At 30.9% G+C, this 24,042-nt stretch overlaps 1 protein-coding gene across 1 annotated transcript; it reads left to right on the forward strand.

Annotated features, from left to right (window-relative positions):
- The first annotated feature begins 223 nt into the window (after positions 1–223).
- LOC116779869 (EGF domain-specific O-linked N-acetylglucosamine transferase) lies at positions 224–8,213 on the forward strand. The gene is made up of 8 exons (XM_032674373.2): positions 224–689; positions 768–858; positions 1,327–1,427; positions 2,413–2,589; positions 4,104–4,378; positions 4,579–4,913; positions 7,022–7,124; positions 7,611–8,213. The coding sequence occupies exons 1-8, from the start codon at positions 347–349 to the stop codon at positions 7,773–7,775; spliced, it is 1,590 nt and encodes a 529-aa protein (XP_032530264.2). The 5' UTR covers positions 224–346; the 3' UTR covers positions 7,776–8,213.
- The last annotated feature ends 15,829 nt before the right edge of the window (positions 8,214–24,042 follow it).

The following is a 24,042-nucleotide window of genomic DNA, read 5'->3' on the forward strand; positions in this document are numbered from 1 at the left end:
AATTATCATACATTCCAAAAAATATCAATATATCACTAATTATAAATAATTATAACTAACGAGCCAAGAGAACAATATTATAAAAATATTCAGGAAAGGCGAAGTTCATATCTGTTTATAGACAATTATTTCGTGCCATGCAAAAGTCCAAATCGAATACCTAACTATATCTTCCTATCTATTATATTTAAAATCAGCTGTTGTTGCTGTCAAAGCAAATTGTCACATTTAGTATGAAAGTTTAGGCTTTTGACGAAGCACTAACTTTCGTTATGAAAACTTGTGAAAGTGTTTGTAAAACGTTACGTGTATTAAAATATGACAATTAACAAATATCATATCAAAGATGTATTTCTATTATAAATTTGGTAGTACTATGAAGTGTTTAATATTTTTACTTTTCCTATACATTGGCGATATTCTTTCGGCAACATTAAATGACTTAAATTTACCTCCAGAACACATTCCGTACCTTTTTAACCAATTTCCTGACTTGGCCAATGCTTGTAAGGAAAGTATAAATTGTCCATATAAATCTTTGACTAACAGTAAAGTTTGTTGGGGTTATGAAAACAACTGTTCTCCAAATAGCTCATATCATGTAAGACCCAAATGTCCCGGTGATCATCGAGGTTGGGTCAAAACTAAACAAGCTCAAATTGATACATTTTATACTCAGGCAGACTTTGGTAAATATATTATTTATTTAGAAATAATAAATCGATTTGCTAATAATATATACATTTTAAATTGTAATACTATTTCAGGTTATGTCAAGGAACAAATTCAGGATTTAATGGTTATGTGTGAAGCAACATACCCTTATGATAGTTCCTTAGAATGCTCAAAGTACTTAAGGTATGCCTATTTTTTCTTGAATATATTTTAAATATATAAAGGAATAAAGACTTTGGGTAGTGATTTTTTATTTTACTTATATATATTTTTTTATAATATTATTAACTTTTAACAGTGTAGATATTCATTTCTATTTATTAATTTTGTATATTTATGGCATGTGTAGGAATTTAACATATTTAAAAATATAAGAGGATGCAAAATTTATGTGGAATATTTTTAAGTCACATCAGAAAGCTGTTTGTAAAAATTATTTTTTTAAGAAAAATGCTTAATTTAATATAAAGGTTGAACACATTTGTTGATATCATTATATTGATATTTTCAACCAAAAGTACTTTAATCATTTTCTTTTTCTTGTCTACTTTTGTTTTTCAATATAGGGGGAAAAAACATATTTGGACTGATTATTTAAATATTGTGAAGAATATCTAATTGTTATATTGATGTAAATATTTCTTTTTCCAGATTCTGCAGAGGTCGTAACCTCCTTCTAAATTTCACCAGTTTAGTTGGTAGAGGTGATAATCTCAGATATAAGATGGATATTCTTGGTCCAGGAGAAATAGGTTAGCAATACAACAGACAAACATATATGTATTTTTAAATATGCAATGTCACAATTAAATCATACGGAGACAGTTTTATTAATGCATTTTATTGTATGTACAGTAGACATTATTCAGCAGTGCCAAGACTAGCGTAGGCTATGGGCCTCAAGCTCACGAATGAATTTTTTCTGAGTGTAGTTTTCTACCTAAGAACAGAAACGAATTATTTCATGTCTTATTGAATAAAATTCATAAAAAAAAATCGTGAACTTCTTTGTCAAGTTGTTCATATATATACTTAAGAATATGTGTACTCATGTTTTAACATTAAGCAATGTTTAGCCACTACATAAATTAAAATTTAGGTCCAACAAAAAAATAATGATTGTTGATATGACAACATGCTAAAACTGGAACCAAATATTCTGAAAGTTGCAGCTTTCAATCGTCCTTGTACTGATGAGTATTTTATCCTATGATTTCTAATTCTAATCATTATTGGTTGATATACTCAAGAACACACAACAGAATAAAAAAATTTGCTTTTGACCTTGCATATATTCTGGGCACTGCTAAGTCTTAAACAATTTAGATATCCATAAACATCTCGTGTTTATTGCATGTGTTACCTTGAAGCAAACATATATTTGATGTTGATATCATAAGACAAATTTAATTTATTTAAATAGAAATAATATAATTTTAGAAAGACTTATGAGGGGTAAATATCATATGGGGTGGGTAATATGTCTTACCAATTAGAATTCTTAAGTTAAAACTGCTGGGTTATTAGTGTTCAATCCAAATCAAATTAATAGAATTTAAGCACAGTTTTGTGAGTTCAATTCAATAAGAGTAATAGTTGAAAAAATGATATACAATATTCATATTCTTTGTAGTATAAAACTCATTTAGTTTGAACTGTCGTATTAAATTATGTCGTATTATATATAATTCAATGTTATAAAAAAATGTTACCATAACAATTTTTTTTACATTTCAGGTGGTTATTGTAAATTTCATTCTATGAGACTGAAAAACGAAGCAGAACATATGAGTGCCTTGCAGTCTTGGGCTCCAGAGTTTGTCAATTTTGTTAAGACTCCAGGAAGGCCCATACCTGATGGAATGTGCGATATAACTATTGACAAGCCAACATATATAATGAAATTAGATGCCAGTAAGTTTGTAGCACATATAATGTATATAGTATTTATGACATGCTTATAAATGATGGCAACTTATAAAATGTGATGTCTAACTTGGTGTCTACGCTTCTGAGTGAATGTATGTCTGAATGACATTTGGGCACAATATCGATTGGTAAACATAAAAGTTCGTCTTCGCACGAAGGCCATATTATAAAAAAAAACTTGTAGAATTTAGAAAATTATGTTATTTGTTTGTTATAGATTTAATTATAAAAAAAATCAGCATTTTGAGACATTCTTTATTTCTAAAGATACTATCGCAATGCTATACATAGGTCTCGGTGTTCAGACAGCCTGAAATAATTTATTAACTTTGATTTCAAAACGTTTATATACCAACTTCATAAATTATGGTAGATTATACAGAAGATAAGAATGTTTAACCTGTTGTTATAAGTCTTGTAATAAGGATACATGAAAGGATTATATGCAGACTAGAGCCAAAGTTACAATCAGTCGTATGATAACGTAATAGGTGGCCATCACGGTTAGATTTCAGGGTAGACATAGATTTTTTTTTCTTTAAATTTGTCCCGGTCAGGACAGGTAAAGAGAACGAAGCTTATACAGCCATGTCTTTTGTGTCTTGAATGTAGACATAGACAAGAAGAATCTTCTTTTATTGTATCTTTTCCGTTTTATCTATGGTACTGCTTATGGTGTTATCGACACATATTTTCGTTTACTTAGGATAAATGATCCAACTTCGACATAGAACTTAGTCAACTACTAAGTATTTATTATCCTTAAGTATATAAGTTAGCTTCGATGGTTCACGAGCGTTCACAAGATCAGTGTCGATGGTTCACGAGCAACTCTGTCATAACAGAAATTATTTATAATATATAAATAAGTAATATTTACATGCCTCTTAAAGTAGCTTAACAAAAAACATTAATGTGTAATTTTGTAGTGTGTTCCACATTGGCTAGTCCAAAAGCTTATAAGGCGAGTGTTAAGCATGAAGTAATAATGAAATCAAGACGACTCAAAATGCAATGTAATGTAATTAGCTACTAATATTATTATTTCAACCCTAAAACTTGATAATCAAAGATTTTGAATAAGCATAGGATAGATTTTCAACACAGATTGTAAGACTAAAGACTGATGAGGGTGAAAGATGCTTAAAGGAAGATATTATCTCGCAAATAGGAGTATATTTTGACTCTGAATATTGTGGACTGATTATTATTTGGTAGCGAAAACTCGGGACTTTTAGCTAGTGTAGATCGACTTGAGAAAGCGAAAAGATTTTTAGGCCTGTGTCTCACATTGAGGAAATGTGACGCCAAAATGATGATAAAATATATAACTTGTTACTAAATGTGAAACAAATTGTCTGATCATTATCATGATTAATTCCTTTAGTATAAAGCATAGACTATTAGTTGAAAGCCAAGTTTATGTTATTGCTGTATATTTTGTATTTATTCAAAAATAATATACCATATATAGATATGTTTTTGTTTAATATTTACAGCTGTCAATATGTACCACCACTTCTGTGACTTCTTCAACTTGTACGCGTCACTCCATGTGAACTCCACACATCCTTCGACATTCAGCAGGGACAACCACATACTTGTTTGGGAGACGTTTACCTACGACTCCGCATTCAAAGATGCTTTCAAAGCATTCACATCAAACCCAATATGGGACTTGAAAGAGTTTAGAGGGAAAACTGTTTGTTTCAAGAATGCCGTGTTCCCTCTCCTGCCACGGATGATTTTTGGATTGTATTATAATACGCCGTTGGTTAGTTGTCAAATAAAATAATTAATTTTAATAATTATACGTTAACTTTTTGGAAAATTATTCTTAAATTAAATTGTTTTGTTACAGTTAAAATGTACATCAAATCATATTTACTATAAATAAAATTGTTATGTCACCTAGAGCAATAGATTAGGCAAAGAAGTTTAAGTTATACTGAATTTATACTTATAACTCCACAGATTTACGGTTGTGAAACAAGCGGTTTGTTCCATTCATTCTCAAAGCACATACTCCATTCTTTAAACGTGAAGCTTCATTTGCGAACTGACGATAGAGTCCGCGTCACATTACTGTCGAGAGGAACAACATATCGCACTATACTGAACGAACAGGAAATAGTTGAAGCTTTGCTTAAAGTGAAAGGTTATTACGTGCAGAGGGTAGTTTACGATAGAACTGTGCCATTCACTAAGCAGTTGGATATAACTCATAATACTGATGTGTTCATCGGCATGCACGGGGCAGGTCTGACGCACCTCTTGTTTCTACCGGATTGGGCAGCTCTGTTTGAAGTGTAAGAAATTTTTTTTTTATAAATAGTACTTTTTATAGGTGTGAGTCTCTATCCTTAACGCGGCTCTTGATTGGACTGTAATGATGGATACGCATGAGAAATAATATAAAATTCCATAGGATATTTGTGCGTCATCGTCCAAACCAGATATTCTTCTGTATTGGAGAATTTAAAAGCGCATTGTGTTAATAGAGCTTACGGTTCCTTGGGAAATCAATATCCCCAAAGACCATGCCATCAAGGTCAAGAAGTACTTCGAACTCACTAATAGATTCGTCGTAAATTTTACGCGCGTTAGACAGAGGCCCCTTTAACCTACAACTGGGTCGCAAGTCCCAGGCTCTGTTAAAGCTTCTCTCACTGCAAGGCGACTGACCCGGCACCAACACGGTGAATCCATGGAATGCTGAGCAATTTCGTCTCTTTATTTATTAGAATGTGAATAGACGAACTTAGAGTATCTTTCCATGATTATACTTGCTATATAGTATACAGTGGCGTGCACAGAGATTTGGGATAGGGTAAGCAGAATATGTTTGAAAAAAAGAAATACCAATTTTAATTATTTCCTCCTCTAAAACATTGATAATAATGAGATCTTTCGCAAGTATTCATTTAAATGAAACTAATATATTCAAATTACCACGCGTAATTTATTATTTTTAACGGGCAGACGAGATGTCTTCCGTGATCACGGTTGCTGTAAAGTAATCGAAACGTCCGGAGTATGTAGTTTTTTAACATAATAAAGAACGAAAATATTACTTTCATTTAAACATTGTTAATATTCGCGCATAATGTTACAGCCGTCCGATCAGAACGAACATATATATATTTTATGAATATCTCAACTACCTCTGAACCACGAAAGTACCTTAAAATAATTACGATCTGTTCATCACCGCTTTATAAAAGTTATTTAAATCGGAATATCCAGTGGAGATTCAAACATCCTTAATATTATTTTAAAACAACAAACAAGAAAAATAAAGTAACTTATTTGTGTGTACACAACCTGCTAGCTTATTAAAACTATCATAATACTTTTTATTAAAACGAATAACATTACCATTCTTTTAGTTCAATCTCAACTGGTCTCACATCTTCCCTTTGCAATTATTTTAATGTTATTATGAAACGACAATATTGAAAATCTACTCGTAATTAATTTCATAAACAAACATCACCAGCACAGAGCTCACAGCTGTAATTTTCCATAATTCGTTAATAAATTAATTCAATGTTTACTAATTAACTAATTAAAACTTATTCTCTTGCGCTTAGAAAGACAAATGACAATATACAATAATAATAAAATGGCGATAAAAAATATATGAACAGTTTAGCGACCAGTGAGAGAGTCACTTTTCATTTGACAATTAACTACTTTCTACGACATTTTAAACGATAAGAAGGTGGCAGTGCTTCTCGAATACAACACATGCATAGATTTTTGCACACACACATGTTAACATTTTCTTATACAACACGAGATTTGTAGATCGTTCTTGAGAATTTTTGTATGGAATATATGCACCGAGTAGTTGTGCATATCGCCGCTCTAGCTGCATAGCCGCGCTAGCAATTAGTAGCGGCCGATGTTGCGTTTTTACATCGATAGATGGTACTTTTAACAAATCGTGAATCAAATATCATTTTAATGTCTGTAAACATTTGTATTTCGTAATGTTTGAATAAAAGTATGTAAGTAAGAATTAAACAATATAGGTTTAGTTGTTATATGGGTTGTATGGGTATGCAGTGCTTATTTTCATCTATGATGTGCACGCCACTGATAGTAAATACGCAAACTAAATACGTTTTTTTTATTACCGCAATTATTATTCAATTATTATTTTGAGTTGCTTTAATAACGCCTTAATTTTTGAGTTGATACCGCTTTCGTTTAATATTAGTTCTGCACTCAATAGCCACGTGAAATCATTTCTCTATAAATTTTGCTAAGATCGAATTTCAAAATTCCTTACAAAAATATTTCATACGGAATCAAAATCATTTTAAAGGGACTTTGTGATTACAATTTAATTACGCGTTTTTCATTGTATTTGAAGAATTTTCAGGTAATGTACATTCTCTGTTATTTACAGATATAATTGTGAAGATCCTAATTGCTATGCCGATTTAGCTAGACTCAGGGGGTTAAAGTACGTCACTTGGGAGGACAAATCTAAGCTCGTACAACAGGAGCAGGTTTGTTAATATGTTCAAATTTATTTATTTGGCTGTCATTAATATGACTTTGATTAAAATTAATATAAATAAATTACATTTATGTCATTTATAAAAGATAAAACTTTGATATTTAAATGACTTACTTAAAAGGTGTAATATAAAATGTTTTTTTTTTTTATTATTATCATTCTTATATTAAAAGGAAAGTTTTAAAGATTTTGCATATATAACTTCATTGGTAATGCAACTATTATATTTATTTTATAATTAAAATAAATAAAAGAACTGATTCTTAATTTATTAATGCAATTTAGAAAAAATAACATAATGTCAAAGTCATGTCAATGTCAATACTAGTCTTACCTAGAACGAATTCACAATAAGTATCATGTAATTCAACTTGAATATTTTATAAGATGTATAATTAATATTGAGATATTATTTGATGTATTTCCGTGGATCGGTTGGAAAGAAATTAATTATTTATAATAATTTATTTTCTAGAGCCGTTCACCAGGTGGAGTGACACACGCGAAATTCACGAATTACTCGTTCGATGTTAAAGAATTCCTAAGACTTGTGGAGAAATGTGCTTCATATGTCAGGAAGCGACAGGACTTTAAGAATTTCATCGCCGCATCTAAAATGAGAACTCGCGAAGAACTATAATATATATATTTTAATTATATATAAACATATATATATATACTTATACATAAACTGAACACATTCCTTGAATATGTGATATTAAAGGTGGTAAGTATAATGCTTAATTAATTTTATATCTGTAATTTTTGAATAGAAAATAAGTGCCTAATACATGTTTGAAATGCTCTATATTTTGTAAAGAATACGCTTTTTATGATTAATATTCTTTAATTGATAATTTTCTTAAAGGAATCGTCTTAATTTTGCTAAGGAATTGTTTTTAAAAAGTACATAATATAATATTAGTATAAAATAGTGTAGACATTCGCTCGAATCTCGTTTAATAATATTAAACGCTTCTAACTATACAATATTAGTATTATTAATAAGGATATTTTTTTATATGTTACATAATTGAACCAGTTATTGGCTTCTTTGACGAATTTAATACTTTGTAATAAAAGACCATAAAATAATTATAATAAATTGAAACCGTTGTCTATTTCATTCATTCATATATATAAAAGTATATGTGTATATATATTTACTTTATTTTTTTATTTAATAACATAAGTTAATAATGTAACTGAGATACATACATTTGAAGACATGACGCTATAAGGAATACTTAACAGTGGTTTAAACAAAAAATGGTATCTAAAATTGAAACTTTTCTTAGATTATTTTTGTATGTATATTTAACATGGTCTTTGTATGAAACATTTCTTACACTGTCTAATTCTAGCTAAAGAAGTATTGAAGGTAGTTGAAATATGACAAATAAAAACCAGTTATATATGAGCTTTGTTCTAGGTTTTAGAGATCTTACAGAGAATTTTCTGTTGTTAAAAATAAATTTAAATATAGAAATTTATGAGTTGATAGTGGATTATCGCCAGTTATTCTGACGATGTGCTAAAATTAAGTAATTATCGTTTACTTAAAGTTAAGAAAACAAAAAATACTATAATTCTATTTCACAGTGCCAGTTAAGATTTAACAAGATCTTTCGAAATCAAAGTTTCCAGTTTATTTACAGATACTATCGTGCATACCAATATCCATTTAATATACATTTGCGTTTATAAGTTAATGAAATAATTAACTTTTAAATCACCCGAGCATAAAGTTTAATTTCACTCAGCAAATAACGATTCACCGTTTTCTATACTTCGACGATTTTTCTTCATGTTTCTCTGCAACGTTAAATACCTACTTCCATCTATTTGTGTGCAATATCTTGTAATATAGATTTGGATAAAAATATCAGATCGCTTCGTAGTTTCCTATAAAACTTTTCATTTAAATATTTCTGACAGCTATCTGAAGCCTCCGATACAAATTACAAGTTTTCAAAACGGTTGTTGGTATACAGCCAATGTTTGTTATTTATTATAAAATCATGAACATATAAAAATAAAACATAATAAATAACGGAGGGACTTGTTTGTTGTCGACGTAATGCATTTTTCATTAATGGTGATAATTAGTTGTTCAAAATACTTAGGTATACTATATTTTCCTAACTGTTCACAAGTTAGGGAAGTATATTTTGTTTCTAGTGTTACGTACATATTATGTTTGAAAAAATAGATAAGATCATAGAATAAGCCCTGACTCTTACGACAATATCTTTAAAAACTATATAAATATTTTCAGTTTGTTTAACATTTGAAAAAGCTCTATGATTATTGTCTTTAAAAACAATGTAATATTATTCAATTATTTTTCCATTGGATCTTTTCATTACGAGTTTAAAGTTCATTACAGGATTATTACTATGATTTGAAACGATACCTTGAATAATATATTCAAAATTTCCTATAATTATTACCAATATTATGACGATTTTAATACCATACAAACAATATTTTTAAATTGAAACATGTACATATTTTATTTCAATATATTTGAATCATAGTATTTGGTGCATTTTGAAATTTAACTACTGTCATTACTACACTATGAACATTAATACTGGTTACAAAATTTACTTCAGACATTGCTGCAAACTACAAAGACAGATTTTAGGGTAGCGTTAATCCAGACTACGATTCTTTATCTTGAACTGGAGTGAGTGCTATTCACATGTATTTATCAGAGTGTTTGCTCGTGGAATATAAGTATATCTATATGAAAAAAATTGCATCCTACATCAAGACACAACCTCTATCCCGCCTGACATTGTATTTGTATAGTTGCCAGAGATTGTGTACCTATAACTAAAATACTCGAAAGTGTCAAATGAATGCAAAGAATTTCAAAGATTTCAATTCTTCATCACAAGTATGAGTAACCCTCAATTGATAAATATAATGTTTAATCAACATCTCTTTTCTCACTTACTATTTTATTTCATTATTCAATGGATCATAGCTTTATACCAGATATGTACTTAAAAATTTGTCTGGCTTCTGATACCCCTGACACAAAACATTCCGTTAATTTTTTAATGACACAAAACATTCCGTTAATTTTTACTGAGATTCAAATGACACCTTAAACGACCTTGTCATATGATTTGATTCATCAACAGGATATTCAACAAAATCAGCTGTACTGTTAAATGGAGTAAGTTTGTAAGTAAAAATATATATCAAATATGAATGGTAATGTGTAACGAATCATGATTAAGTAAAAGTATTCATATCTTGCCCAAATCCTTTCTTTGATAGATAAGATTATAGTATAAGCTAATGGCTAACATTATTTAAAACAAAAGTAATGGAGTCTATATTGGGTGAAATTGCTTTACACTTAGGAAATGAAGTTTTCGATGTCATTGTTAATGAATAATTGTATTTGTACGAAATAAAACGGAAACGTAATAAATATAATTCATTTTTGAAAAAGCACCGCTAGTTTAATTGTAACAGTTCGCTGAACGTAACTGCAGTAATTATTGATCACGATATTTCGATAAATTGGTTTGTTCCCGGTGTAGATATCACGTGCGATAAAATATTGATATATGTCCTGTAACAGTAAATCTTAAGTATCCCCGAGAGCTCAACACTATAAACTCTTTTTAAGCACGTTTTTATTTTGCCTATAATCAGCCATCGAATAAAAAATCTTTATATGGTTTATTACATTTTTTCATATAGATTATATATTTTTTTGAATACTGTTAAAATATTAATGTACTGTTAAATTATTTGTGTAATTAAAGCATTTCTTTTTTTTATTAATTCCTCTTGAGAAGGATATTGTTCATATATTATTATACTCGTAAGATAGTCAGTGAACTATTTGATCGTTTTAATTTATAATATAAATATGGTGTAGGTTTAAATTCTCTATTTAATAAATCTATTTATTCTTTATTTAATTAAGACGAAGGTATCGTCGAACAGATTATGATTGAAGCGATTAGTAACTAATATCATAACATCTTTTTGAATAAATTAAATTAACACAAACGCAGTCGGATGAAGGTGGGAAAATGTAGAAGCAAATATTTTCTTTCTCATAAAAATGTAGGTACTATGTACTAATAATAGAAAAATAGTTTTCAAGACATTAAAGGTTCGTTCTTATTCAATTACAAGACTATTAAATACGAGTATAACGTAGTGCCTTCACAGTGACTCAAGAGCCATCAATGAGTTAAGTTTATAAACGATAAAATTACTAGTGTAAGTTGAGTAATGATACTTAAAACAATGATAGTAAAAGTCTATTTCTGTTGTGTTGTTATACACTAATATAGCTCGTTGAAAATAGTTCGTTAGTAATATAAATAAAGAAATTCAAGTATCTACCGAACAATTCTTTATAACATATAAATGTAAACTATAAAAGTAAATAAAGTGAAACAACTGTGCCGGTGACAACCTTAAAGAATAATTATTTCTCTGAGATGCGGTAAATCGTGAAACAATCGAGCATGGAGGCAATATTTACAGATTGAAAGTAATGAATGACCAATGCCCGCGAGCCCCTGGCTTCGTGGTCGTAATTTTTGGCTTAACCAGATTGTATCGCTAAATAAGAATCAACAACTAATTGAAATAAATTCGAAGCTGCGTTAAGATGAAATCTTTAATAGTTTTGCAGTACATCTTAATGTATGTTTGTATGAATTCTTGTTTATTGCTTTTGAGTTTGCGTTTTCCTCGTGATAAAAAGGAATGTGATTTATTTAACAAATATACGCCACCAGTTGTGTGGATCAGATAAAAATTCGTTGTTTATGAAACCCGTACTTAAGTTGTTATGCATATCATTTAAACAAAGCATTTGTTAAAATAAAAAAAAAATAGTAGAAAATATATGTAGGAAATAGTTTTACAGGAATTTAAGTTAGGAAGAGCAGAAGTTAATATCAAGGCCGGTGGTCGATTCTGCGACATAGCTACTGATTCAAGACTCAGATAGCAATCATAGGCGCCGGCGCCCAGCATTATTTTCTAAATTTATTGCCATTTGCGCTGTCCCTTAGAAACTTAGACTAGGTATATGCACCTATTATACGTACGAGACAATGGCTTTCACTTAGAACGGATTTTAATGTTTCGGATATTAGAAATTTTATCTCTATTCATTATAAGATATTCTATTAAGATGAATAACTCTAATTTCTCTATTAGAATTTAGAACGAATGCACTTAGTCAGTATTTTCTTGTTTAAATCACGATGATTGGGAATACAATAAATCATTAAGACTGAATGTACCCGTAAATTAATGAATGTCCTTTCAGATATCTAGCAAATAAACACAGTGTTTCAAACGAATATGTACGTTTTATTGAATGAAGATTGAACTCTGCCTACTTTTATAAAAATAACAATGAAAACTCGAGCAATAGGTACCTAAATGTAACTATGTCAAGTGGTTTAACGGCACCTGAGAATGCCAAACTTGGCTTATAAAGAAATAATTCATGGTTTATCCGTGTGAGCGTTTATTTGATAATGGCTTAACGATTTAGGGAACAAGCATGCGATTAACGACGGCAAACACACAACCAGAAGGTAACAGAAAGAAGACAAACATTCGTGGCGCTTTCAAAAGCTTGATACAATGGTCGTCATCAATTACAAGCAATAGATCGCCCAACATCATTTGTCCGTCTTTCCGTTACTCGACTGGGGCATTCCCACGGCTCGCGGATGGTCGTGTTTGTTGTCGGAATATGTCCAACGAGAAATAGTAATAGAAAATTGGTTCTGATTGCATTCGCTCTCAATTTTGTTCGTTTTATCCAATTTCTCACTTGTTTACTTTATCGAACAATTGTAAGTGTAACCGAATATGGCTTTATGATTTTATAATATGAATAAACATTTTGTTCGTATATGTCCCGGCAAAGTTTGTATAATCTTTTTGGAAATCTTCATAATCGAAAACAAGTACTCAAAGAGATTTAGTGGATTTATCCCAACTTAATAATTATTCACAACGATGCGAACCGTTGTTCTTCTGATGTTATCGACAACAAGGCCGGAGAGAAATTACTCCGATCAGAAGATAATCTTTCCGGAACCAAATTGATCATTGATAGGAGGTGTGTGCGAGTACACTCCGCGAACCACCAACAATAACTCACGCCCCCGTTCATTCAACATATTTCTTTAAATTTATTAATCTTATACGAGATTACGTACAATTTTTTATTTAATTTAAACATCATTCCATCGACTGCAAACAAAGCAGTTGTCAAATAAATTTTTCGCTATGGTTTCCGACGTCAAATTATGTTTTAATACCAGTCTAAACTACATACGATGCTCATAGGCCACTAGATTATTATTTACACATATTAGCTCCAGATTTAGGCCACCTCACTATAGCCTCATTCTATCTCTCGGTCAATAAATATCAGATTAAAGTGCCGCTATTGTAGCCTTCACGCACAAACTAGTACCGTGGCTTTCAATAACGGTTCGCACTATGCAGATTATCACCGCGGCGATAACTGAGACGTGAAAGCGATAGCTGCGACACGAGGCTGGGCTTCGACAGCAGCTGTCTGGAGTACAGGGCGGGTGGCATCGACCAGCTCGGGTCTAAGGACCGCTCCCGGCCTCCGCTTCTTCATCAGTGCAGAACTTAAAACCCATAATTAATTGAAATATTTTCAATATATTTCATGAAAAAAAAAATCACAATCTAAAATTTCTATGACCTTGGAGATAATTTTTATTCAAGAATCTATATTTTATTATCTCTCGTTAAATTTGTACCTTTTTCTATGTCATTTTAATTTTAATCTGTTTTTTGTGTGCTTAGCAGCATCTCAGAAAATACGCAAAAGTTAAACGACAATTCACAACAGATGCATTGCAATCGAATAGATGAAGCAATGAATTTCGACTAAAAAAATATATTTTATTTGTGGTGCTTCTAAAATTGACAGTTAAAAAGGAATACAATGCCTTAATTTCAACAGTGAATAATGGAGTTTAGCCTAGAACTTGTCACCGATATCATATGAAACTAAATAGATCCAAATGAAGTTTATTCATGCTTTTTGATTATAACGAATATGAGCTGACGTGCGCTTGCGACAGTTTGCTATTACTAAACGAGGCGGCTCCGTCATTATATGAAGGAATTGCACTCATGTGGTTTTGTTAGCTCTGAAGTTAATTAACTTTATCAAGTGACCGGAAAATAATATGTCGTGACATAATTTTGAGACAAGTTATTAACATTTCATTTTATTAAATATTCTTGCATAACCTACCCTAAGCACAGGTAAAAGCTTTTTCAGAACCAATGACAAGAGATATATTTAGAAGTAAAGAATAAATAATATATATAAGATATATTAAACAGTTATGTTATTTGTCTAAATAGATATGAATGGAAACTTCATTTTATTATCACATTTATGTAAGATAAGTTTTAATGTTAAAATCTCAAAAATTTCAAAACTTCTATTTTATAAAAGAACTAATATTATGAATGCTCGTTTGATAATCTGAATGGGTGAACCTCTCTATAATGGTGTGCCAGCTGAGTTAACTCCAAGACGTATGAAAAGTAAGTGAATGACCCGAAGTGTCAAGGTATTAACATATTTAAATACGTGCAAGTAGCACTCAATTAAGCGGACAAGGTCACATTGCTATCAAATCTTTTGAAACTGCGGAGTTAGCAAGTCTTTATTGGTCATCATCATTGATACCTCGAATAATGCTGATAAAAACTGTCATGTCAAGGTGTTATATTTAACAAAGAGGTATGATTGAAGATGGCTGCTATCAACAACAAGTAATTCTTTTATTCGTTAATCAATGTGTTGTATAATTTGCCTTGAGTTTATATTGCGTAATTTTATTTTTGCTATTAAATCAGTTATAAAACATTATAATAGCAATTGTAAATAAGTCGTATTCTTCTTAGTCTGATTTGATTAAGTAATCAAAAATATGAAATAGTTATATTCTTACCAACAGCTCATCGTTTTATAAAATCTGTTGAAGATAATGAATATAACTTTACGAAATGGTCATGTATTGAAGGTTTTATATTTTAAAAAGCCTTACTTATTATTGATAATTTTTATTGGTATATCCTTTTATTCCGTTTAGCAATCATTTTTTATTTAAGTTCTGAACAGTAAATTGACGCACTTACATTAGCAATAACCTGGCATGTATCACAGGCTAGGAAATATCAATTTGCCTATACGTAAAAACTTTACTATAAGACAAATATGAATATTTGTCTTACCTTTATACCTTTATTTCGATTTTGTGGAGGCTTAATTGGTCAGGTTATGTAATGCCTAACAGACGTAGGTTGATTTCTTGACGGATAGGGTTCTTACCTACCGCAGTTGATTTGCCTAGATATAATACAATTAAATACAACACAACATTTAGCTTATATTAATTTGGATAAAATATTACCTAAGCTAAATTAAATTATAAGCAAGTGAGGGTACTCTACTGTTCCAATTTACAAGTATTTGATGTCGATATCCCGCTGTCTTTATGGAAATCAATTTATTAATTCAAACCGTTATCTTTTATCGTATTGTATTACACCTGTGGGATTTGTTTAATTAATATGACATTACTACCACAATGCAGATATAAATTGTTTATGAATTGGGTGCAACGTTATAACGACGCCGGCGTGGGTGTTTGTCTGAAAGAACCATCCTGATATGGTCATTCGATTGCACTTAACCTTTACTACTTACTAAGATAAACTATAAGCCACAGAATATGACACTGACAGGTTGAAGTGTTCTACGTAGTGTTTATTTAGATTAAGTGAGTTTTGTAACTATATTTATATAGAGGACTGAAGTAGGGTACATTGTCAGGCTTCATAGATTTAGTTGTTACAATCGAACTGTGCAATACCGAACTTTCACTACATTGATGAATCATTTTGTAGGCTTAGTGCATTGGAAGTAAACATCTACTAATAATTCGTAGTGGGACATTGAGATATGGAAAATAATTCGATAATTCATTATTGTAGCTTAATTTTTTTGCTACAATGGATCTTTAATAATTAAATAATATTTTGTTTTATTTGAAATTTATTGGTGATTAATTTTGTAAAATAAAGTTACTTATAGTACAAAGTTTATACTTGTTAGTGACTCATTTAGTAGTGCACTGAACCTGCTTTAGATAATTTACATCATTTGTTACATAACGACTTATTTAGCTTAAACATTTAATCAGAGTTCGAAAAGCATGTCTACATAAAAACCTGGAAGGTTTTCGGTACTAAAAAAATCACTTAAATTCGACGTTTCATTTTTTGTTTTATTGATACCTAAATTAGATTATAACCAAATATGATAACCAATATTTCAGAAAGGATACAGAGAGGCGACAAAATAATTGAAATATAACTTTTCCTGTACATTTGAAAACGTGAAAAAAGAAAATAAAAATGATGATCAGATTGCAGAAGTGTTGATCAACATGGGGCCTGGGGGCTGTGGTCGTCATCTCGATAGTAATAAAGGACATGTGATACAAGGAGATAGTGGATGTGTCGCTGAGTGTGGACTGCGGATGGCGTTCGCTGTGTACACGACTGATGTACCAGATAAGTCCCAGCGCGTGTCCTGCGAAGCGCCTAATGGCCTCAATCGCCGCGGGCGCAACGTGCCTCACAGTTTAAATTGAACGTCAAGCTATCGATTTGCATAAATCACACCGTTACTATTTTCAATTATTTGGATGGTTATAAATTCAATTATATCATTGATACTTTTATTATATCTTATCTAGTTAAGTGCTGGCTGCAGTCGGCACGGCCCGTCAGCGACTGTAATAATTGTTGTGATGAAGGTATATCGGTAATTCAGCGAAAGTTGGTCATGACAATAATTTGTTATCCTCCATTCATTTATTATTCGATGGTCGAGTTCCATAAATTACGGATCTTTTATTTTTAACAATATGACTCCACCTCCAAACAATGCGAATTTCAAGATTTTAATGTTTTACGAGAGCTTTCTTTTATGTTATTTCACGACTTTTATTCTTTGGTTATAGGAATGCTGATACAAAAAACAAAAAAAAAATTGGTTAATCTGCGGTATATGCAAAACAGACAAGAAACAGTATAGCACGGCTCGCGGGAACAATAACCTCGGTGTAATACAAGCGAGCGCAAGAGCGGTGCGCGACCGACCACGCCTGCCGCTTTCCGCGATCAACTTGACAGCTGATAAACGTGTACCTTATAAGTATTTAAATATTTATGAATGCGACCCAGTCGGTACCCCGTCATCGGATGATAACATAATTAAGACCTCTCTTCAATGTCCACAGAATTGAAGTCATCGAACAAGAACAAAAGGATGTAAAAAATTGTTCACAGAATGTTAAGCGGTTGAGTTTTTATCGATTGTCATTTCAGTCGTTTTATTTATATGACTGATAGTGTTCAATATTTATAAGTTATTCGTTACCTTTCTTTAAGTTTATAAATAACTTTTCTGCTTGAAAGTTAGTAGGCGGTTTTCTATATTTTTAATACTTTTTACTTAAAGATATATTTACTACCGAGATTCATTAACAAATCACCAAATACGTATTACAGTAGCATTTAAATCGTTTGTAATGTAAAAAAAAATTATATACTGTTTATTATATAGTATATTTATTGCAATGCTGAAATTTTGATATACATTTCGTAATGACTACGCATATTTTCTTCGTGTATAAAACATACAGAAACCAATGAACTTTTTTATAACTACTAATACCTAATTAAGACAATAGTCAAAAATCTTATAAAAGTCAATGCTATAGGAATTTAGGATTATAAAGAAATTTGAAGTGACAACGTAGCTACTGTGTTTCGATTAAATTATCCTCATAACACCATGTAAACTTAATAGCTATTAACTTTAATACTATGTAAATAGTTACAAACATCATTATAAATAAACACTTACAGTAATAAATCGGTGACATGCAGTATTATGCTTTATATGTCGTTTTATATGTCAACTGCTCTTAAATTGCGAGAACCCGTTAGTTTGTTTACTGAATGCGTTAAGGTAGAAGTGATAATAATAATTAAAATTGACAAGTGGGTTGTATATCTAGCCATCGAGAAGCGGTAGCGCATCGAGCGGACTGTTTAATTGCAAGTAGGCACGCGACTGCCGCGAGCGATTTTCACTTACTTTTTGTAATCATCTCTTGTTGCACCTCATACAGTTTTTAATTAAAGTCATTATAGTTGTACAATTAATAAGAAATATTAAGTATTTATTGAATAGTAACAAATTGTTCTCAAATAACTTTTTATTTACATTTCGTTGGAAAAATGCGTCAATTATTTAAATCACCGTAATTTAAAACTGTTACAATGTTCATGCAAAAGTTATTTACGCTTACAAATAAAATGTAAAAACAGAAATTTCTAACATTATTAAAATTCTTCGAGTTTTTCTTACTAGAGTTCAGACGAAAAGCAGTGTTAAATGTTTTTTTTGCGTCAGAGACAGAGACCTGCGCAGCATTTTTGTTTAATAGAGGATTCTTGACGTACTTTAAGAATTCTCTTAGAAGTATGCTCACTAGCCGACTAGAGGCCAGCTAATTAAAGCAATCATAATTCTTAAACCAAACGAGCACAACGTCTACTTTCAGCTAAGTACCCTCTTAAACGTGATTAGCTTAGTGACATTTCCGTAAATATAGGTACAGTCTCGATGCGTCGCGTCTTGTAAAATAAATAATATTTGCGTTAATTATCTCGGCTATGGGCTTGTTAATTATCTAGTTATGCGAAATTAGAGGTACTTTATGGTTCAATACAAGTTCAACCATAAAGTAAAATTATAATGAGTTGTCATAAATAATGAGGAGCATAACTATGTGTAGCTAATATCGGATAGTTATATGAAGCTTCTTACAAGCTGCAATATTAAATATATATTATCTCAATAAATATCTTATTTAATATCATAGGCAATAGATTTAAAAATATTTATTATCTCAAATTATATTTAGGTATTGCTAGATATAGAAGACATTTTGTTGTTAGTTATAATTTTAACACATGAATTCTCACAGATTTCGAATGAGTGTGTTAGATTTTTTACATTCGATAAATAAGGACAATAAAGTCGTCTCGTTTGTACCTAAAGATAAATAATAAAGATACAATTTCTCTTTAAGATCGCTTTAATGCTAAGGATATAATTCCGATCTCTCAACTGTTGAAATCAAAATGACAGATTTAATGGGTTTTTTTAAAGCTGTGGCACATTTTTATAAACGAATTTTTAATTTTATGACATACAATTTATGTTTCTTTAATTACAATAATATTGCTTTACGACAAGAAACATATACCTAATAGTACGTACGTACGTACTTATTATATGAAACAATACGGATAATATAAAAACATTTTTTAGTTTAGAATTTATGTATTATGTTTGTAAAGTATAAGTAAAATGCGGAAATACGCAAATTACTGGACACGAACCTGTCAGGCTCGTCATCATTTAAATACCTATATGGCTTATTTTGATTAATTTTAAATATATTGTACACATTTTTGACATTTCAATTTTTTGAGTGATCCCGCGGTATTTGTCCGTGATAAGTTAATGTTATATAAAATATTAAATCAACCTGAAAACAAACTGTGTATTATAATTTGAGTTCATATTTATACATAGTTTAAATTTGTTTCTTAATATCATTCCAATTTTCCAATAGTTAATTTAAATCATAAAACAGGATTTTCTATTCAATGACAGCTTGCCTGTTACAGTGCATCATATTTTTCTTTTCTTCTTCCTTTTGTCTTATTACAACTTTCAGGATGAGGAAATTTATTGAAGTAGTCAGCATTATATGAGCCAAGAATAAAAACTTATAATTAATTGGCAGACAATCAGATTAAACTAGGAATTCAAACTAGGAAGTCGTCATATAAAGATTTTGTTTTGCTCATAAAATTTAGAACAAATAAGTCAAAAGATCTTAGAATAGAAAATGAAAAATTGAAGAGTAAATTATTAGATATAAAGGAAGTTTTTTTATAGATTATTGAAATTGAATTTAACATAGAGTTAGACAAAACCTCATTAAAGGACATAAATTTTGCTGACGCTTCCGAAGCTATTTCCATGTAAGCTATTTTGAACAATTTCAGCAAGATTATTACGCGGCTATAATTTTACCATTTGTATAAAAGGCTTTTTAACATTTTTTCAGTAACAAGAATAAATTTTTTATTTATTTATATATATTTTATCTATTAAATGAGCCTCTGTTATAACAACTTGTAGCCTTTTTGTCATACATGATGAGATATGATTTCTGTAAAGGCAAGAGCTCGATTAGGCTATTGCGCTATTGTTAGTTATACGTAACGACCCGAATATGGCGAGCACACCTGTTTACGCTACCAGATAGCTAACTTAGCCAACTTAGGAACATTATTTCATTTGTTTGTGACTCATAATTGCAATGTAATAGTTTGTTAAATGCAATTGCAAGTAGAACGTACTAAATGTTAGAAGCAAATTGATTTAATACTTGTCTATATTGAACGTTCCTTTGCTTTTTCACTGTTTAACATTGACAGGTCATCCCAGTTCTTTTGTTAAATGTAAATCAAGTAATTACAAAACATTCAGTTTATAAAATGTAAGATTGAAAAAAAAAAACAATTACGACAAGTTAACATCTTTAACAGTAATTTTATATCAACATCTTTGACAGTCCATGGGCGTTAAGCAATGCGTTTTTCATCGTTATAATAATTTTAATACGAGGAGAGTTAAGACATTGTCTATAGCGACCGCACTCAGAGGCGGAAATCATCCGTAGGTGTTTAAGCGTTATAATCGAGATTTACAATTGACAGAGCTTATTATTCTTTCATTGTATATTAAACATCTGTTAACATATTTGGTAATCGATTTAATTCTACTTTCTCTACCTTCTTTGTTACTTTATTGCAGAATGGGTTATGACATATAAGAGATAATATTGTCGTCTCGGTAGGTACCGTTGTAAAATATGAATTTAATATTTAATAACGAACGAGCGTCTTATAACAGGTAACATTATATTTTATGATTAGCCATTGTTGTCAGGTACTAATTCGTCTAAGTATTGTATGGAGTGTCCGCATAAGGGTAACACATACGTTCTTAAATTGGAGGTGCGTGAGAAGTGTTATTGTACGCTGTAAAGATGTTGGTGTAGCCGTTATGTTATGTAGTAAGGCTTGTGCGGTACAGAGGTCTGCGAGGCGACAAGGGCCTGCGACGGACCGTTCCAATTTACGGGTCACGAGTCGACCACTCGAGCCGACCTATCTGCTTTTCCTCTATAATTGAATCCTCTGGCGTGGGAGAGTCGGCATGGTGAAATAAAATAATCTATATCTGAGCCATTGTTAATCTTATTTGTTATAACAATAAACCAAGATTTCCTTTATTGTTTCATATAAATTTATTTTGTGATCATTGTTCTAAAAGCGTCTTAATGCAATCGTGTGCAATTTAGGTAGGTATAGATATTGCTGAATACTGAACTTACTTTCGAATTTGTGATGATTGACTCTTATATATTAAGAGGACGGCTATAAATAGATTTGTCATAACCACCATTTAAATCAAGTATATTTTAATTGAAGTATCATTATAAGTACCGAAAGCGGGTGTTAAATGTATCTGATACCGGAGACGAGTACCTAAATAATTTAATATTTAGGTCAGACATTAAATGGATAATGTTGCCTTAAAGAGCCACGTAAGTTTTTTTGAAAGTGCGTCGGCGTCGGCGCCGTTGCGGCGCGGCACAGGTGCGCGCTCATCGCTTGTAATACTAGACTATTAAAAAAAGTGGAAATCCTCGACATTCAGATTTTACTGTGGAATATTTTATATAACAAAAAAATGGTCGCAAAACATTATTATTATTACATTAGTATAACAATTATCTACTATTTGAAATAGCAATGTTTCTTTTATTTATTAACATTAAACGAACTTGCTCTAAATCCGATTTATTAGTGTAAATTGTATGGAATCTCTAATTGTATAGTACAAGCCATTGCACCAAATTTAGACATAACCAACCGTAGAACCGTATAAGCTACATGGCGATCACATTATAAGGCACATGAACCGCGATATGGCCGCACGAAAGGTTAAGGGCACAAGGCACCACGTGGGAGGTGCCAGTTTAAGAAACCCGAGATCCTGTCCTGTTCACAAATGGCGTCCATATTCATGCCAACTTTGTCCTGCGAAAGCACTATGCAGGTACTTTGTTCTACTTTAAGCCCTTTAAATTATCTATATTGTTTTCAACAAATGTTAGTTGTCAGCGCGGAGCTAGGTACCTATAATGTACAATTCTATAAAACATTACCTCTATTTATTGGGGAATAGAAGTGTCACAACACTGGAGTGAAATGTGCCACGATGATATTGAGAAAACTTTAAAGTAACGTAGAAAGGATTACAAAGTTGTCAGCGTGAATATGCTACCGCAGAATTATGTTTTGCGGAGTCAAATATCATGAAAGGTGTTTTAAAAGGCGACGAGTAAGTGGTGCACGATTTGAAAAGGCGAGAATAGTGCATTACATGTGAGTGCGCAGGCGCAGTCGTGCACACGAGCCAGTTTATTATCACGAGTGATGCATTTGCAGTCGTTCCCGCTGCTGCCGTTCTCTTGCATCTATGCTCGTAATTTGGTCATGTCTTATCAGGTGATGATTTAACAGCGAATAATTTAAATAAACCTTGGCATAGTAAACAATAAAACAGGCTTTGAATACAGGACTATTCTAATTGTAAACATAAATAAAATAGCAAAAACTGAATTTATAGAAATTGTAGAGGGTAATATTTATAGATTGATTATAAAAGAAAATCTTTTATTTGTTTCCATAAAATGAAGTTAAATAATACATAAGGATTAACATTTTTCGAGGCAAAACATCCTGTTTTGATTGTATGGAGTGTTTGCAATGTCGATATCAAAATAGTAGTAACAGATACCTATTTTATATACACACATATCACGTCATGTGTCATGAAAAAAACAGATCATTTCAATTTCGATAATAACACGTTGTTTTCCTTAAACCGCAGAGACGTATCATCGCGTTCCTAATTCCGATCAGTGATTTACATTTTGTTAATAATACGGCGAGTTTAAACGCTGGATCATAAATCAAGATCAGAAATGTAGCTTAAAACGAAAATATTGATTGTAATTCCTCGCTTTACGCGGTTCAAGGTAAATGTATGTTACATTTTTGTTATGCAAGGCATGTAAATTTATGATCATGCTATAGCCGTTGATTGAATGCTCTTTCACCTTTTTTTCCCTTTTAAATCCCTGTCACTTACCTTTCTTTTTTTTTTTAAAGAAATCAATTTAAGAGCCAAAGACTTTTGCTTTCTGCACTTCCATTAAGAACTCTGGAAAAGGCCAATTCATTTGGAGCTGATGCTTTGGTTACATTTCACGCGCGGTAGTCATTACGGATGTGACAGATTGCAGCAATAAATACAATTTTAACACGGTTAGAAGTTAAAGAATTACTGTCGGGAACAAATATCCTCCGTCGTAATTAGTAACGCAGGTGTAATTTGTAAGTTAATGGGCGTTTGGCCTTATTGGTGTTTTTAAATTGATATACAAAATGAGATACTCATTTTTAAGAATTTTAATAGACATGTATTACATATATTTCATAAATTTGCTTAAAATATTAATACACATATTGATATTTAATACAAATTTTAAATACGTATATCAGATTTGTATTTAATAAGTCAATATTTTCAACAGTTTCAATAA

The sequence above is a fragment of the Danaus plexippus genome, chromosome 2, assembly GCF_018135715.1.
Source record: "Danaus plexippus chromosome 2, MEX_DaPlex, whole genome shotgun sequence".
In the NCBI taxonomy this organism is placed as follows: Eukaryota; Metazoa; Arthropoda; class Insecta; order Lepidoptera; family Nymphalidae; genus Danaus; species Danaus plexippus.

What these genes read in the sequence shown, in the direction of transcription:
- LOC116779869 (XM_032674373.2), top strand. Translation starts at nt 347, where the DNA reads ATGTATTTCTATTATAAATTTGGTAGTACTATGAAGTGTTTAATATTT. An exon ending in GAATGCTCAAAGTACTTAAG is followed by an intron (nt 859 to 1,326) that starts GTATGCCTATTT and finishes TTCTTTTTCCAG; the next exon opens with ATTCTGCAGAGGTCGTAACC. An exon ending in TCTTGGTCCAGGAGAAATAG is followed by an intron (nt 1,428 to 2,412) that starts GTTAGCAATACA and finishes TTTACATTTCAG; the next exon opens with GTGGTTATTGTAAATTTCAT.